The following is a 19442-nucleotide window of genomic DNA, read 5'->3' on the forward strand; positions in this document are numbered from 1 at the left end:
GCTGAGAAGTGAAAAGTCCTGGATAATGTCCCCTGCACGTCTCAACACAAAGACAGGACCTGAATTTAGTGGCGGTGACCACCCAAAACAGTGCCATTTTTAGACGTTTACTGCTGACGTTTACACAGGCTTCAAATAGCTTCCGTTTTACACTGGTAGTGATTGGACCGCTCTCTACTTACCCACTGAGCTAACACACTGGCTGAGCAAGTCCGACATTCTACACTTCAATGGAGGAACAGCCCAAAGATCGGGCACAAGACAGACAGTACCACCACCACGGAGAGGACAGAAACTCTATTCAACATACAACTTGTCTAAAACATGATCAGAGCCACTTCCAGCGCCAGCATCAGGAAACGCAGACGAAGAAAACAGGTTGGGCCATCCGGAAAAGTTAGCTAACGCTTGCTAGCCTTAGTCAGCTAATGTCAACGAGCCGACTAGCATTTGCTAACTAATGTGAACAGCATCGTGATTGAGGGCTTAGCCTGTTCGCTAGCTGTTACTGCATACTATAAGCTGTTGGCCGCAATATTTTAAGAGACATTACAACTGGCGAGCAGCTGGCTGGTTACACCGACAGTTGGCTACTGTGGGACAGCAAACTAACCGTCAAGTTAGCTAGTTGGCTAGCTGACGTTGCGTGACAGTTGTCGCTGGTGGTGGTTTGACATATCGGGGATTGACCTTGTGCGCCGGTTTCACCACCCATTTCTCTTCTGCTAACGTAACTAAATCTTTTCAGAGAATCACGCTGGGTCACCGTGTATTGTAAACGCGTCACCTGTTATATGTGCACGGTGTATCGTCTTCAACAATAGTCTAAGCTTTCTCTAATTCATTTCAGCATGCCTGTGTCCAGTTTAGGAAAACGAGCCGGCTCCACTGGAATGTTCTGAGCTGCCGTTTCCTGTCGGCCATGTTAGAATATATCTGCTAGCTAATGCTATCATCTGTTACTGGCTAGTAAGGAATCTCCGTCAAACCACTGCGCGTTGCCGTACTGGCATGTAGTGGTCGTTTTTAAACGTACTTTGGTTGCGGGGGTTGGGTGGCTATCTTATGTCATAACCACGTATTGGTGCCAGGGCGTGTTAATACCGAGCGAGCCGCTGGTTAGTTGACATTAGCTAACGCTAGCCATCTCTGACAGGCCTGTTGCATGTTGACCAGTTAACGTGAAGCCACGCAGCAGCTTCATTATGACCACTTGATAAAGCCCTGGTTTGCTGCTCTTAACACATACTGTAACCATCGACCTTGTTTTGCTCGCAGCTGTCACGTCTGTGAAACCAGTTCTGTAAACTAAAGTGAACCGGGCTGTGTGCAGAGTGTGCTGTGGCCCACAGACATGAGGGGCAGTAACACTGAATGGGAAAATCCCACGTTGACACAGCAGTTCTCATGTCTCGCTGCATAGACCTCTTTATGGTTCACTGCCAGTCAAAATGTATTTATAAATGCAGCTTAGCCCTCTTTTTTACACCTGGCAACAACTGGTCTTTGATGTCATATCAGGTATTCTCCAGAAAGCTAATCAACGAACAGCCCAGTATGCAGTTATAAGAAATACATCACATCTCCATGACACCTTAAATACAATGAACACCAGCTCATCGTTGGATGAGTTAGGGGGTTTATTTTCAGGCAACACCACAACCATTAACTGACAATGGCCCAGGTATTTTATTCTCTTGTCTGATGGTCTGTCCTTGTCTCACCTGTTGGACAACAATATCAATTTACAATTGAAAGCTCTTATAACAACATTAACTACTGTGATTATTTTCAGAATAAAGTTACTGTGAACAGCAAATGAATTGTTTTCAAACTTATACTGCAGGTTTCTGGTTTGCATTGGAAACACCAGTTCCAGCTACGGTCCTGTGTTACTCATTACTGCATTATAAATACTTTATCAAACATTGAGTAGAGTACCCAAAAGTTACTTATTGCAAAATATTTATATATATTTTATTTTCCATAAGTGGGAAAGGGAAAATTAATTGAAGCAGCCTTTTGTAAAATGTCCAGCAGTTCTACAAGGATGTTTCACAGATTGGCTGAGATGTTCCATCATTTCAGTATAAACTGATTTTGTTTCCCCTTTCAGGCAATAAAAAAGTAAACATCAGTGACGAGGAGGGGGAGAAGAATACACACCTGTCTGATACTGCTGGTATGTCACATCCCCCCAACAGCAATGGTAACAGACACACAAGTAATACAAATGTGAAGCAGAAGTCAACACAAAAGCTGTACACAACTGTTCCAAGAGTGAGCAGCAAAGGACTGGACCATAAGAAGAATATGGACCTTAAGAATGACAAGGAAAAGGCCCTGGATTTGAATCATCATGAGGGCCAACCTTTGGATAAGAAAGACTCTGTGTTGCTTCAAAATGGCGTCGTAAACTGTGGCTTAATTACAAATGGCTATTCTAGCAAGGACAATGATGGAAGCGGTTCTGAAGGTGGATATACTACTCCGAAGAAACGCAAGGCCAGATGTAACAACGCCAAGAACACTGATAATGTGATGAGAGACAAGGAGAAAGGCATGCAGCAGGGCAACACTACACAGGAGGCTGGGGCTTTTAATCTTGAGACGACTGAGAAGGGGGTGACTTCCAGACTCGATGGCTTTAGAGCCACCCATAAAGTAGAAGCTCAGTCAGCAGCTAGACGGGCTGTTGCGTCAGAGGCTACAATGGGTGAATCTCAGAGGAAAAGCTCTGATGGCAAAACAGTTGGCACCTTCGGTAAAAAGACTGAGGAAAGGCACAAAGCCAAGCTTTCCTCACCTTCAAAAGAGGACTCCTGGACTTTATTCAAGCCCCCTCCAGTATTTCCTGTGGACAATAGCAGTGCTAAAATTGTTCCCAAGATCAGTTATGCAAGTAAAGTAAAAGAGAACCTCAACAAAGTAGCTCAAGGTGGAGGAGAGGCACTGCCTCCTCCTGTTAGACTGTCACAGGTCCCTATGTCTGCTATGAAAACTATCACCTCAGCTAGCTTTACTAATGGTCCTGTTTCTGGAAATGGAAACGGCTGCCCGTCAGTGGGTACCTTCTTTGCTCCTGCTGCTAGTAGTATTCCACCAGCCCCATCTATCCCAAGTGGCGAGAATGTAGCATCTCCTTTGGAAAGTAACTGTAGCTCTACAACCAGTCCTGTAGACGGAGAAGCATATGAGCATAGAAAGTGTACTCTTTTAATTTACCCTTTAAATATGCAACCTGTGCTCCCCAGTGCTCGTCACCTCGACCCACCGGCTGCTCAGACAAATCAGAAAGCCTTGGGAGACATCTTCCATAATCAGTGGGGGCTTTCCTTCATCAATGAGCCCAACTTGGGGCCAGAAGGAGGAAGTGGACAGGTGCCTGCAGAGGACAAAACTACTGTGGTCACACCTCAAAGTGAGTGTCAGGCTGTTGCAGCCAAGGCTGCGCAGCCCTGCTTTGACGTTAGCCCGTCATTCTTAGAGCCTGGCACTTTGGCTCAAGACCCTGAGAAAAGGACTTGTGCCCCCTGCAATGTGTCTAATGCTTGTTCTCCTGCTTGTGTGATGAGTGAGGAGGAGAACAAGCTGCAGCCATGTGGCCAGGAAAAGACAAAAGTCGAGGCCAAGGGTGCAGGTTCTGCTACGCCGGCCCCCAGTAAAGACAACGGTGCTAAGCCTGCGCAGGGCCAGCTAACCACTTTGCTGTTTGGCTCATCTAAAGAACAGGCCCACTCTAAAGACATTGGCAGAAGGTGTAGCTGGGGCTCCTTTGATGTTAAAGCTGCTGTCACTTATCACACTAAAGGTAACTTTAACTTTGTTCATCAAATTAATTCGTCTAAACATTGAAGTTTTAATCTTTAAGTTTTCATTCCTTAAGTGACACCTGAGGTTGTTTAGTCAGAAATACAACAGAAGAACAACTGGTCTGTTTACAGTGCAAAAATCAAACTTAAAAAAAACATTTTAGTAAAGAAGTCAGTCAGTCATTATGACTTCATGCTGAGCAATGCGTTGTCACATGACAGAGAAGTTGGAGGTGTGTAAAATAATTCAGTATTTATTAATTTTTGTTTGGCAATAAGTCAATCAACATAACACAGGAAAAATTCACATTGGCCAGGAACACCCTCACCACCCCCACCAGAACATGACCCACGAACAATCATGTATTAGTGCAAACCTTAGTGACAAATTTATTATTATGATGTTATTATTGCTATATATCTTGTCTTTAGTCAGTGCTTCACAATAACAGCCACCCCGTGTGTCAGCAGTGTTCAATGTGAAGCGTTTGGTTTGCATTAGCACTAGCCATCAACAGCTCTGATTTGACAGAGAGTGAAAAGTATTTTACCATTAATGTATATACATTAAAAATCAGCAGTAACAAAAACAATGTTTTTTTTTTGAGTGATCAGTATTGGATTTTCTGAAAATAATTGTTCATGATCAATTAATGCAGATGTTGAAATAATCATTTTGTTTTTCTTCAACAGAAATGGAATCCATATTCAACATACAAAAACAAGGTAAATTGAGTCTGTTACGTTTTCCTAACATCCATTTTTAGAAGTGTTTAGACAGTTCAGTTTTGTCAATAAGAATTGGATCTATGTAAGAACATATTATAAAAGTTTTGAATATATCACGTCAGTTCATGAATACTGGAAACCTGCTCAGAAACAACCTGAAGCTTCTTTACCAAACATCTTGCTGTAACTCTGAGGACAGATATGAGCACTGCTTTAAAGCCTCTGACGTGTCTCTAGAGAACAGACAGCTGTTCAGTAAGTCCATCAAAGACAGAACAACAGACTCAAGGTAGTCACCGACAGACACTGCAGTGAAGTTACTGAGTGTGACGTACAGCTGGTGGATCCACCACAAGCTACAATTAAATATTCCATGAATACAAGGGCTGAGTTTTGTTGTTGTGTTTGACACCAGTGTTGGTGTTGTTGCTGTTATTTAACAAAAGAAGGTTTGCCTAAATAATATATTGTAATATTGCGATTGAGTCAATAAATCACCTCATCGTCAGTAACTGAACCTCCTGTCTCTCTCCTCCGCTGTAGATCCAAAAAGAGTAGTGGTTTATGATGAAGCCAAGGACAGACCTGATCAGTGAGGTAGATGGTCTACAGTACTTACCTTCTTCTCTTCTGGGTGCTGCAGTTATCTACCTTGGAAATCATAAATCCTGTTGGATAGATAAAGTGACAACTGTGAAAACATTGATAGTTTAGCATGACAGATTTTCCTTGGAGTCTCGGGTGGAGTAACAGACTTCTTTGGGGGCATCAGACAAACACACTCACACTCTGGAGGGACATTAAAGGAGCTGATCGGTGCCTCTCCAACATGATGAATGGACACTTGCAACTTTAAGCTGTTTGTCTCATGATGTTCGGGAGTTCAACAAAGGAAGGTTTCTATGACTGTGCCTCCCTCAGCCTTTATCCCGTTGAACTGCGGCAGCCGTCAGTCTGACTATGGGATGCCTCAGTCATTGTCGTTCTTCACGCATTCAAATGAGTTCATTGTAGATATGTTAGACGTTATACATACACATCTATGTGCAAGCTTGAATTCATGATGAATGAGAGGAGAACACACTGCAGAGAATGCCTCGAAGAAGGATCTTTGGAGTTAAACTGTAAGTGAAGTGGAAGCTCACAGGTGAGGCCCCATCCAGGAAGGGAGAACCTTGTCTTAAATCAGAGCCCAGAAATGAAATACTTGCTTTTTCTTTCATACCGTTTGGTCTGACCTAACATGAGTGTTATCTGCACTGCAGTATGACCCCAGAGCACAGGTACACAAGTGCCCAGGTTGAGGGAAAGTGTTGCCCCTTCATTTTATTGTTTATTGCAGGTTTTGCTAAAGATTTTAAAATCAGGTCTCTGTTAAAAAACCTTTGAATCTCTAAGCTTTTCATACATTTCATGTAGATTGTTATCAGGTCAGTGCATACTGTTCTTAAATTCAGATTCATGACTTTTGACCTTAAGAAGAAACTGAGGGACAAACTAAAGTAAGAGACATTTCTTCCAATGAAGTCTCCTGTGTTTTGTGCTGTTTGTTCAGCAGCAAGACTCAGGACGTCCATACAGATTATTTTGCCTGCATTTCTGTCTCGTTCTACTCCTCTTTTCAAAGGAACATGTTGCATTTAATGACTAGGGATTCTTTATTTTCCCTGACTCAGCATTTTGTCTTTATTTTTCGGTCTTATGGCATTGTATTTCCTGCATGTTTACTGGTGGAAATGAATGAGTCAGAGGTCACTGTTCATCGCCACACAAAGATTACAGTAACACAACAACAATACTAATCTAGGTTCCCCAGACTAGCCACTTTGTCAAACTATGTCGAAATGTGAAGATGAGTTGTACTCTTATGTTTTACTGTGGATAACCTTTGCAAACCAGTGTGCAATAACACCATGTGATCCATGCAACGAGAGAAATGGGTTATATGGAGCTACAAAATCATCACCCAATGTTCTGGTGTGGCCTGCAGTTCATTTGTTTGTTCAAAATGTTTAAGGTGCATTTTCACTTTATTGCACAAGTGATTTATTTTATTTTATTTTATTTTTGTTTTTTTCATGTTGAAAGATCTAATTAAGTCCGTGGAGCCCAAAATTGCTAACTGCTAACTGGCCAGCTGTGACATCACTTTCATCACCATCTCCAAATCAGGATTGGTTTATTCAACATAAAGGAACTGTCCAGGTTTCTTTGCTCTAGAAGATATGATTTGGTTAATGTGTGGATTAATAGCACTTTATGTAAACTAATTGCTTTTATCTTTAATTACTAGAGAGATCTATATGTACTGACAAGAAATACTCCTTGAAAGAATGGCTTTGGGCTGTTACTTTTCAGAAAAAAGTTGATAAATACAGAATTATTAAATGTAACTCAGGTAGTGTCGATAAAGCCATGACTATGTTAAATATTGTTTTTGCCAAATGGTCCCTGTCATGTAATGTTCTCAAAATTGGAACTGTTGAATTGGAGTCCTATTACATAGAGTCTCATATGATGTTGTGACAAAACACCAAATAATTACTTTTGAGGAAAACACTCATGACATGCAAGGTGCTGTCATTGATCATGTTGGGCTCTAAAATGTTAATTTCCCCTTTTAAAAAAAAAAAAAAAAAAAAAAAAAAAAAAAAAAAGAAAAGAAATAAGCACATTGCTCCATGCGCTGTTTTCAATGTATACTAGGCTGTAATCTTTGATCTTTGGTGGTTCATTTTCTTCCCCATGTGTTCATAGTGAAGCGCCTCTTAATTTTATTATTGCTGAACATCAGTGGTGTTTTTATGGGGTGGCTACAATCTGGGAATAAGCTTTCAAGTACACTTGTTTCTACTGTGTCCTGATGAGGACCCATGAGCAGAGAGAAAGTCATGTTTTTGTAAAAGTTGACATTTAACTTCCATGTCTAATCACCATCAGCTCTCTGGTGTTTCAAATGCTTTGTTTGGCTTCCACTGTATAGTGTATGATGGATGAGTGTATTATCAGATGCTGCCCTCTGAATAAGAACAATTGTGTCAGGATTTGGTTGAAGAGGACGCAAGGGTATTTGAGGAGATATTTCCCATTAGCATTTAGACTTTTGTGTTTTTCTGTGCTTGTTGGAAATTGACGTTTAATCTGGCATAAAGTTACAAAACCTGCAGTTTAATTTTTTCTGACTGCCCATAATCCATAGACCAAGTAATATAATCAGGTTACCATGCAGTTAATGCCAAATTTTTCAGGCTGAAAGCATTATCAGTGGACAGTGATGCATCTGTAAGCTTCTAATTGTAAAACAGGGTGATCGCGATGAATCGTCTGTGATGTTACTGTAGTCTTACAATGATTTTTACAATTTTTGAAATATTTTTGTGTTGTTTTTTGAGAGGATGGACCTGGTACAGGGAAAAAAGAGAATCTCCTATCCTCCCACCCCAAGGCTCCTCTATTTCAAGCACTTAATACAGCGAAAAGGCTACGCTGAATATGCATTTATAAAGACAGAACTATTAGCATTGTAGCCTGCAAACCAAAAACAGGTTCTTGAAGCTGAGTAGATGTTTTAATCAGTGACGGGGGAAGGGGGTGAGTGGAGAAAGAGAAGCCTGGTCATGAGGAGTTTATACCCTCACCCCCTCAGGATGTGCAATCACCTTAAGGACGCTAAAGCAGGGCTCCAGGTTGAGTGGCGAGTTTGGCCTCGTTTTGTTTTTTTGTGTGTGTGTGTGCATAGCGAGTTCTTCCTATTATATGCAAGTTCTTCATATATTTTTGAACCCCTGTCCCCCACCCTCCCCTCTCCCGTTGTATCATGTTCAGGTGCCTGTGTGAAAAAATATACTTTTACAGCAATTTTGATTGTTTAAAATCAGCTTCCAGCATATATCCGTGCCATTTTTTTCTTCTTCTTTTTTGTAACATTTGCTGTTAAAGTTTTTTCACAGCTAATCCTACTTTGTTGTTTAAGTGACGTGGATGCAGCTGAGAGCGATGAGCGTTTTGTGTGTTTTGAAATTTTTGTGGCTTTTGTTCAGAAGTGTGACCTGAAGCCAAAATCAGTTTGACTGGGACGGATGACAGACGCTCACTGGTGTATACTCATGCCAGTCCATTGTCTAGTTCATGTCTGAAGTAGCACATAATTAATTTGAATTGATTTAACAAATTAATGTTTTAACATGTTTTAAAAACATTTTATTTTTGAATTATAACCTAATTTATCCATAGATGCACAAGTAGGATGAGTCTAAAAGGAAGCAATGATACAGAATCAAGATGTCTCATTTCTGATAAGTAGTAGATGATTTAGTTATTGATTAAGGCTGATGTAAAACCCATTTTCTCCCCAACAGCACCAGTGTTAATATATTTCAAGTTACTCTTTTCCAGCAGATTTTATACAAATTACTTTAATGCATTTCTTCAGATAGTTGTGATGGAGTGATGAGCATTGAAATTCACTGCGTCCCAGAGTTCCTCTTAATATATTTTTATTTGTCGTAGTGTTGTTGATCATGTTTGGAGGAGGGGGGAGGGGGGAGGGGAGGGGGGGGGTTAATGTGCAGTTCAACAACTCTGAATCTGCTTTCGCCAAAGGTACACTACTCAGATATTCAGCTACTGAATGGCAAACGCACAGATGGGGATGTTGTTGATGATGTCATAACCAGCTTCCTGACATCGTGCTGGGTTTGGAGGAGTTTTTAGTGAAGTCACTACTGTAGCAGCTGAATGTCACTTTGAGTGTGGTGTTAAACGGTGTGAGAGGAGAAATCTAAAAAGATAAAACAAATACCGAAAGTGCTGCTTCTTCATCCAGTAATCAGTTGTCTGTAATGGGAAATGCTGGACTTGGTGTTTGTGCTCGATTTAAACAAAAAAAAAACAAAAAAAAAAAACAACAAAAAAAAAACCAAAAAAAAACAAACAAAAAAAAAACTGTCCCTCCTTTAAACTGTCATTGCCTCTTGTGGAAATGTTTTAATTTAGGGGGCTTTTTGTTGTTTTACTCAGTGACACCTGAGGTACAGTGTTTCTGGTTCCACATGGGGAGAAAACAACGTGTCTTCAGAGGGAGGTGATGATGTTGTGCCGAGTCATCTTTTTGTTTTATTCGTCATCTCAAATGGCTGTTGTAGTTTTTTTTGTTTTTTTTTAGTCTGCTCATTCTTTTCTCACTTTTACACCTAGTGCCCCCCTAAAATAAGAGGCAATAGCATTTGTTTTCTCAGATGTCTTACAGGTTGACTTTTTAAGTGAGCAGTCTGATTATTTAATTTTTGTTTTGAATTTAACAGAAGTGTCACATTACAATGTTGTTTTTTTAAAGCATGATAATAACCCTCAAATTCCAAACAATGTAATAGAGTCATTAAAAAAAAAAAAGAAGAAAACTCCAGTGTTCACAATTTTAGTTTCCATTAAAATGTCAAATTTTCATGAAGAATTCAGCGTTGTGTGTGTTGTTTTTCCTGGTTTGAACCAGTGAATGGAAAATTAGTTAAATGCTTGTAGCACAAGTGTTGACAGTGATGCTGCTGAGCCTCTTCATATATTTCAAACTGACTTGTTTACTATGACACATCATTTTCATCACAGGGACTAGTACAGATAAGACTGAAAACTTGAAGTACTCACAGTCATGTAACCTGGGGGAGGAATGAGTTGTTACAGCTGTGATGTGAAATCACCTGGTCACAGGTGAGCTGAGTCAGAACAATAGGTGGTAAAACAGGACCCACCTTAAAGCCCTAATATCAGTAGTGGAAGTCAAGTCCAGTTGAGTTTTTCCATTTAATGGTCATTTAAACATTTATTGTACTTTTCACTCCCACATTTATTGAAAGTTTTTGTTTCTAGTTACTATACTAATTCACATTTTTCATACTATGTTACTAACACACTATAACTATATGAACTTTTGATGCTTTAATATAGCTGAAAATACTGAGGACCTTTAATACTGACTTTTACTTGTAATATAGTATTTTACATTATTATCACTTTTACTTAAGTAGGATCATTATTATTCCTCCACCACTATGTTTTAGTCACTTTAGTCTATAATTCAGTCCTAACCTCTAATTTTCTCCAAACATGTAAAATATTGCATTCTTTTTTCAATGCAAATCAATTTCTTTCAAGTGCATTATAAAATCAAGTTTCTTTTTTTAGCATTACAGCTGATGGATGGATGTTTTAGGGGGTGCAGAAAACCTGGGGTCTTCTGCATCTTTGGGGGCCCCTGGAGTTCTGGCTGCATTCAGCCTTTTTATTTATGATTATCTCTGTTAAATGTGAAACAGTGAAATATTAAGTATGAAAAGATGAACTCTCAGTGACAATAAGTACAAATCAGACTCACATGAACCTTTCTGTATTTATTAGAAATAAAAGTTTTACTCATTGAATAGTTAGAAGTAAGTAATGTTTTTGGTCACCAACAGCAACAGCAGCTGTAAATCGGGTTCATCAGTGAACAGTGTTGTTCCAAGACGCCCCCTGGTGGATGAAGAGTGTAGCACACATGAACTGATGTCAATTAAATCACAGCTCAGCTCAGAATGAATCTGGTTTCCCAATTGATCCAAGTCCAGCTTTAACTTTGACCTGTAATGTGCAGATATTTATAATAATTTGTGAAATATATCTAAATATGACATAATATTGATGTTTATTTTATTTTACTGTATTGTGTTAATATTCCCTTATTTTCAATATCATCAATTTTCTAAAATAAAATTGTCATAATGTAACAATGTAAAACAGCTGATGCTAAATGCTCACTTCCATCATATGACACCCTGAAAATTATTGAATTCATCCCTTATTATAGATAAAGATATGTATTTGAGACCAGTATAAATCCTGCATTGATACTGTGAGGACACTGCCTGCCAATTTATACTGCATGTGGCATATTCACCACACACACACACACACACACATACACACACTTTTCCACTCTGTCCATAGAATTGAACCAGTGTTTACTGCCACCCCCTCAATTTTACCTTGATTACTGTGTACTTCATGGAGGACACATGCAGCTCGGTGGTTAGTGCACCGGAGAGAGATTGTCCACTGTGATGGAAGGTCACTAAAAGGTTTGATCTCTGCTCAGGTGTTTCTGAACAAGATGCTGAACTCTAAGCACTGCTGCAAAAAGGACGAGCACTTTGTGACAAGCAAAGAAAACAATGTCTTTACAAAAAGGAAAAGATGCTGCAGAATCAACTGCCATTAAAATACATTTGTTCTGCTGCCACTGGTGCAAGATGAAAAATCTGAAAAACATGAACACAATATACAATATGTGCTGCCACACTTTAAAATGAAAAACAGACTTCCAGTCCATTACCTTAATCCATGATTTAATCACATTTAATGACAGATTCATTTCACTTTGAGCAACAAGCAGCTTTGTTTCCACTGTCAATGGAAATAACGAACATTATTAATAAATAATACAACAAATAATATTTACTTCACCGTAAATGAATTTCCATCTATGACATAGATCCATGACACATTAACAGACTGGTGGAAGTCGTCACTGGCGAAAATATTCACATCATTTACTTTAGTAGAAGCAAAAATATAAATACTCTGTTAGAAGTCAATGTGCATTCACCAACTTATACCTAAATAAAAAGTACAGAAATATAAGTTAGGCAAGTACATATAACATCATAACATGCCAACACATTAGAAGGCATAAAAACAACACAGTATAGTAAGGCATGAAAATATCATAGTATAGTAAGGCATGAAAATGTCAAAAATGGTCATAGGATAGTAAGGCATAAAATGTCACAGTATAGTAAGGCATAAAATATCAAAAATCGTCAAAGTATGGTAAGGCATAAAATGTCATAGCATAGTAAGTCATGAAAATGTCAAAAAATGTCATAGTACAGTAAGGCATGAAATGTCAAAAATCCTCATAGTATAGTAAGGCATAACATGTCATTGTATAGCAATGCATAAAATGTCAGTATAGTAAGGCATGAAAATGTAAAAAATGGTCATAGTATAGTAGGGCATAAAATGTCATAGTATACTAAAGCATGAAAATGTCAAAAATCATCATAGTATAGCAAGGCATAAAATGTCATAGTATACTAAGGCATGAAATGTCATAGTATAGTAAGGCATGAAAATGTCAAAAATGGTCATAGTATAGTAAAGGCCTAAAATGTCACAGTATAGTAAGGCATAAAATGTCAAAAATCGTGATAGTATAGTAAGGCAAAACATGTCATAGTATGGGGAGGTATGAAATTTTCAAGAATAGTCATAGTATAGTAAGGCATGAAATGTCATAGTATAGTGAGGCATGTAAATGTCAAAAATCATCATAGTACAGCAAGGCATAAAATGTCATAGTATACTAAGGCATGAAATGTCATAGTATAGTGAGGCATGTAAATGTCAAAAATCATCATAGTACAGCAAGGCATAAAATGTCATAGTATACTAAGGCATGAAATGTCATAGTATAGTGAGGCATGTAAATGTCAAAAATCATCATAGTACAGCAAGGCATAAAATGTCATAGTATACTAAGGCATGAAATGTCATAGTAAAGTAAGGCATGAAAATGTCAAAAATCGTCATTGTATAGCAATGCATAAAATGTCAAAAAATGTCATAGTATAGTAAGGCATGAAATGTCATAGTATAGTGAGGCATGTAAATGTCAAAAATCATCATAGTATAGTAAGGCATAAAATATCATGGTACAGCAAGGCATAAAATTTCATAGTAAAGTAAGGCATGAAAATGTCAAATATCGTGATGGTATAGTAAGGCATCAAATCGCCATAGTATAATAAGGCATAAAATGTCAACAAAGGTCATAGTATAGTAAGGCATGAAAATGTCAAAAATCGTCATAGTATAGCAAGGCATAAAATGTCATAGTATTGTAAGGCATGAAAATGTCAAAAATGGTCATAGTATAGTAAGGCATGAAAATGTCAAAAATCGTGATAGCATATAAGGCATCAAATCGCCATAGTATATCGAGGCATAAAATGTCAAAAAATGTCATAGTATAGTAAGGCATGAAAATGTCAAAAATCGTGATAGTATATTAAGGCATAAATGTCAACAAATGTCAAAGTATAGTAAGGCATGAAAATGTCAAAAAATGTCATAGTATAACAAGGCATAAAAATGTCATAGTGTACCAAATCATAAAAAGTCATAAAAACAACGTAGTAAAGTAAAACCGACATATCATAGTAAGTTATAAAAATGTTGCAGTATATTAAGGCATAAAGACATGAATACCACATAGTATAGTAAGGCATAGAAACGCATAAAAACATCACAGTACAGTAAGGAATAATAAAACATCGTAGTATAGTAAGTCATAAAAAGTCATAAAGACGTCACAGTGTAGTCAGGCATAAAAACATCATAGTATTGTTAATCGTAAAAAGCCATAAGAATGTCATAGCAACGCATTAGAAGTCATAAAAACTTCATAGTACAGTAAGTCATAACAACCTCATACGATAGTAAGGCATAAAAAGACAAATTATAATAAAGCATAAAAACTTTATTGTATATACGTAATAAAAAAGTTATATTATAGAAAGCCATAAAAAAGGCCCCAGTCCTGGGGTTCGAACCTTTTCACTGTGAGGCGTCAGTCCTAACACTGCACCACCTCATTAATAAATCATGGTATAGTAAGGCATAAACCTCACCTAGACCTAGCCTCTAACAGGTCACAGTGGAATGATCTAATATGACGTCACTCTAACATAGTGTGAACGAGTTCACTCAGATATATGTAGGGACAATTCTGTCCTCCCAAAATATTGGTGGGTACATGTCCCTACCGTCCATATGCAAACCTATGCCCTTGTCTGAAGCATTGTGTAATTGTGCATCTGTTATCAGCTTCATGTTTGTGCCACATTGTTCAATAATCCCTGGTCTCTGTTGCTTTAGGTTTGGTCTCATAAGTTCCAACAGCAGAAACATGATATATGACATTTCTCAGTTGTGCGGGTCAAGAACTGTTTTATAGTCAGTTTATTCTATTGAAAGCTCTCACACATTTTGATGCTGTTCAATCTTGACAGAAACCAGGAGCAGTGTATCATCCGAGTACATCTCCTGCTCTTGGGGATGAATTCATCAGCTCTGACCAGAGGGTCCCTGACATTTAGTGATCTGTGATCATCACCATAAACCTTAAATCGTCAAATGTGACTGAAGCACCTGCCACAGTTTAAACTACATGGCTAATATTTCAGTGTTAACAGTGCTCTCTTTATAATTCTATGTTTTAGAAATATACATTTCTTCTATGGTTTTATTTTGTAAGGGAAAGCTACAAATTTATTTTTGAATAAGGGGTTATAGACACTTACTCAGAGGTGAGCTTCATGTAGGGAGAAGTTCCTCTGTCTGACCTCAGCACTGACCTCAAAGGGCGATGCCAACAAGGACGCCACCTAGAGGATAAAAACTGCCATGGCCTCTCCAGTTGGTAAATTAGCTATACCTGGAGTTTGGATGACTTTTCTGAATGTGTAAAAAAAAGTGTTACCATGGCAATGTCAGTTGGTCAGTCAGTGGATCACTTTGGTGTAGACTGAAAAATCTCAACAACAAATGGATGAATTGGATTTGGTGCAGATATCCACAGAGGACGAATTCTCAGAGTTTTTCTCACAACATGAGGTTCATGTGGTTGGATGAAATGACCCAACAAACATTATATAGATTGCCATTAAATTTGGCAGCATACACATGTTCACGTCTCCCTCAGGACAAACTGTAATAACTCTGAAAATGATTTGATGTTGCACTCAAAAATTGTATTCTCCTCCTGTCAAAATCTGGTCTACATTACCCACGATGCAGTCCTAGGTCTGCTCATCAGTGAACTATACCTGTAACAAGGCCGTGCATTCATTTCCTGTTAACTTCCATCAGTTATAAAGGACTGGACGTCCAGATGCACAGACAGGTACAGGGACACAGGTGTGTCCTTCTGCACCAAAGACATCCACATTTAGATGATTGGAATCAGACATGAAAAAATCCAGCTGCAATAAAATATAAAACAAGTAGATGATGAGACAGTGTCTCCACATGATGTGAACAGCAGCAGTTGACCTGCTGATGACTTCCTGTTGGTCATCAGTAATATTCTCTCTGCAAACTGCTGCATATTGTTTGCTGCTAGGTGGAATTAAGCTTTGTGTGCTGGTGGGCTGTTATGGAGGGGAGGGGGTGGGGGGGTATTTTGTGTGATATGGGCCATTGACTGCTTTTTCCATAGCTCAGGAACAATAATGAGATTTTTTTTTCCAGAATATCAGTGCCGCCATTCAGCGCTCTGATTGTGTTTATGAAATTGTGCATACATCTCTCAACGCTGGAGCAGGGGATGGGAAAGCTATTTTCAAAACATTAGCAAATTGTTTTTCTGTTATTGTGCAGAGATTGATAAGGGTATGTATTTTCTACACACACACACACGCACACACGCACACGCACACGCACACGCACACACACACACACACACACACAGCATGCTGTTGTAGCCTTCTGCTCTTACAATCCACAAAATAGAAGAAAACCTACTTAAAAAACTATCAACTGTTTGAACCTTCATGCTGCTGTTAAACTGTAACCGCAGTGAATCTAATTGTGTCTTTGCACAGGTTTAGGTGCATTTCTACCATCACAATATTTTTTTATATTGTGCAACATTATGCAGTTTATGTGCTTGGTGATTATTTGTATCATTTATTACTTTCTTTACACATACACACCTGTATACGTATCTTGATGTATTACTGCATTAGTGAGCTGCTTATCAAGTCTGTCTGGTGAGATGTGCAAATGACCTTGACCTTGGGAATCTGCAGTGTTTCTATCATGAGCAGATATTGAGACAAATCACCTGAGATTTCACACAAATCACCTTTTATCTAAGAAAGATGTTTGTGTGGCAGTGTTTACCAAAGAAAATGCTTTGTTTTCCCTCACACCTGGATTTCAGCATGCTCTGATGTGGCTCTTTGTTGAAGCTGCTGCCGTTCCTCACACTTGTTTTTTAAATTGACAAATCCTGTAAATACAGTATGAAACTCCTCTCATAAAATATATATCACAAATAGTGCTTGAGTCGAGACTTTTCTTTTTAGTTTGTGTTTTTACAGCTAATTACTATCTTTGAAGTGGAGTTCTGAACCATGAAGACAGGAAAAATAATGTATTGTGATGGAAAATAATCAGCATGAAGATATTGTATTAAATGTTCTGATGTAAGAGGTTCTGTCAGACTGTGTTCTACTAAAACAACATGAGATTTATCAGGCCACTTGACCTCGGCAGTAAACATTCTTTCCAGCTGCACATGAACTAAATCATCCCATTAATTTAATTGCTGTCATAATAGTTTTGGGATTCCTCTGCACAGGGAGGTCTGGGCCGAAAACCTGGGCTCATGTTTTTTTCAGGCTGTAAAGCTTTAAAAACAGCATCCATCCAGTCATCATTAATCTATGGGTAATGATCCTATCTACACCAATACTCCCCCCTTTGGCATTTACTTTTGTGTATCTGCTCTGTCCTCCAGTGATAATTGACACTTATACCTGCGTTCTACAGTCTGTTGCTCACCAGTTTGCTCCAAGGCAGCTATCGATTCTAGAGCACCGGATCCATGAAGACAGGGAACAGACAGCTGCTGAGATCAGGCCAAAACTGATGGCCTTTGTAAACATGCATCGCCTCATCTGGTGGATGAAATGAGAGAGAAGAGTCAGTTTGCTCATGCCTTCGTTCATGCTGTTGGCTTCATACAGTTTACACATCATTGAGACTATAATCACTTTGATTTGAGAAAGATGAAACAGTGTCCTCTCTGCATTTAACCAGATAGATAGATAGATAGATAGATAGATAGATAGATAGATAGATAGATAGATAGATAGATAGAAAATTAACTAATATAATTTTATTAAATAATTGAAACGTGTAGATACAAACGTTAATTTACGCATTTCATTAACTACAATCTATCAAAAGGCTGTCATGTTGCAGTGTCTATTATATGATGAAACACTTATATGAGCTCGAGATCAGTTTCTAAAAAAACACAACACAAATAAAAGTCATTCTTGACAGAAACGCCATTGTGTCACGCTCCTGTTTCTTTCTTATCCCACCTTCTCAAAAACAATCGAGGGACCTGTGGTCCCTCGATTGTTTGGTTCTTGGTTCTTGGCTGCAGACTACTTGCCATTCCCAGAAGGTCATTTGGTTAATCCACATTTGAGTTTTCATGGACTCTTAACTAGTTTTTAATCAGCAATTATTAGTGAATTGGAAGGCTGTGCAGGCACAGAACTCTGTGCTGGCGGGAGAGTGCCCATCAATGTCACGTCAATTTCCATGCCAAGGGCTACATTAGGCCTGGAGTCTGGGAGGAAACAGCCACCTGAGTGCCTCATCTCCCCATCCACTGCAGTGTTCCCATCAACTATTGACTCTATTACACAGCTCTGTCAAAAAAATTTTCCGCTTCAAAAGAAGGGCAGCCATTACATGGCTGTGCAGGGAGATAATTTAGTGATGCACATAAAATTAAGGGCATATCCATTGAACATTGCTCATTATTGCACTTGAATTCCTACAATGTGAGGCTTGTGTGAGGATCCTGGACGCTTCCCAACCTTTCATTTCATTCCCATTTTCAAGGTGTAAACACAGCTTGATTATTTAGGCTTATGTGCTTATATAAATAGCTGCCATTTTCATCTATATCTAACCTACCTGTAATTGGCAATTAAACATGCCAGCGTCTGAGACTAGCTCTTAATTACCGTTAATAAATGCAGAGGGGCCCTGAGGGGTCCTGATGAGAGGGGATGTGAGTCTCCTGCAGCACCACATCACACCATGAATATGCATGACAAGCCAGGTATTCTTCAGCCCTGTCCTCTGCTGCTCAGGCACACAGAGGTGGCAGCAGTCTGCCTCTTGAACTAGCACTTCTTCATTCCACCTCCACGGCGGCCGGAGCCGTTGTTGCCATGCAAGCATCCTCACAATGGCATTTCTGCACACTGAGGCTTGTTTGTGTTTGCCAAGAGCTGTCACATTCAGCCTGTTAGCACTGGCCCATGGGAAATTTACACAGAGCCACTGGTATGAGGTGAAGCCATCAAATGAGCCGGTGACATGCCGCTCTACACATACATCCTATAACGTTGATGTATCACTCTGTGTGCGTGTGTGTGTGTGTGTGTGTGTGTGTGCTGCCAGTCAGAAGTTGGCTTGATATTAAAGATGTGTTCTACAAATAGAGAAATGTAAGAAATGAACAGGTTTTTACCTGAACTTCAGTGAGGAAACTGTAGCGGACTAAGACCTGTCTGTGACATGTCATCATATATCATATACAGGTGACAGGTTTGCATAGCGTAGCTCCACGTGCTCAAATATTTCTCACACTCTTTCAACTCTAACACAAACTTTCCTTTCGCAGATTAATAGCAGCTTCCTCTTCTCTGCTGTGATCTGACATTTAGCTCCAATAATGATGCTGATTGTCTCAGTGTTCCACAAAGACCTGAATCCTCGTATTTAAGAGACAGTGAGTGCAGAGCTCTCTGATCATAATGGCACTTTTAATTAGCACTTAATTAAAGGCAGGTGGACTGGAAAGGTCAGCCAGTTAGGCCCGTAAGTTAAAAACACAGACACCGGCAGGATCAGCTGTTTGAAGAATTTGTCTGCTAATTACAGTGACCGGGATCTGGACACACCCAGGCAGTTCTGCTGGAGACATTTTTCAATCCTTTCAAACATATTGTATTTTTTCTCTTTTTTAAGTTTGCTTACAATAATTTTGCA

The 19442-nt window shown here is 39.0% G+C and overlaps 1 protein-coding gene across 1 annotated transcript; it reads left to right on the forward strand.

Moving 5' to 3' along the window:
* Positions 1–64: 64 nt before the first annotated feature.
* Positions 65–7713, forward strand: nufip2 (NUFIP2, FMR1 interacting protein 2). Its single transcript, XM_022745793.1, has 4 exons — positions 65–378; positions 2117–3811; positions 4506–4538; positions 5085–7713. The coding sequence occupies exons 1-4, from the start codon at positions 231–233 to the stop codon at positions 5135–5137; spliced, it is 1929 nt and encodes a 642-aa protein (XP_022601514.1). The 5' UTR covers positions 65–230; the 3' UTR covers positions 5138–7713.
* The last annotated feature ends 11729 nt before the right edge of the window (positions 7714–19442 follow it).

Source organism: Seriola dumerili, unplaced genomic scaffold, assembly GCF_002260705.1.
Source record: "Seriola dumerili isolate Sdu_G_001 unplaced genomic scaffold, Sdu_1.0 BDQW01000091.1, whole genome shotgun sequence".
In the NCBI taxonomy this organism is placed as follows: domain Eukaryota; kingdom Metazoa; phylum Chordata; class Actinopteri; order Carangiformes; family Carangidae; genus Seriola; species Seriola dumerili.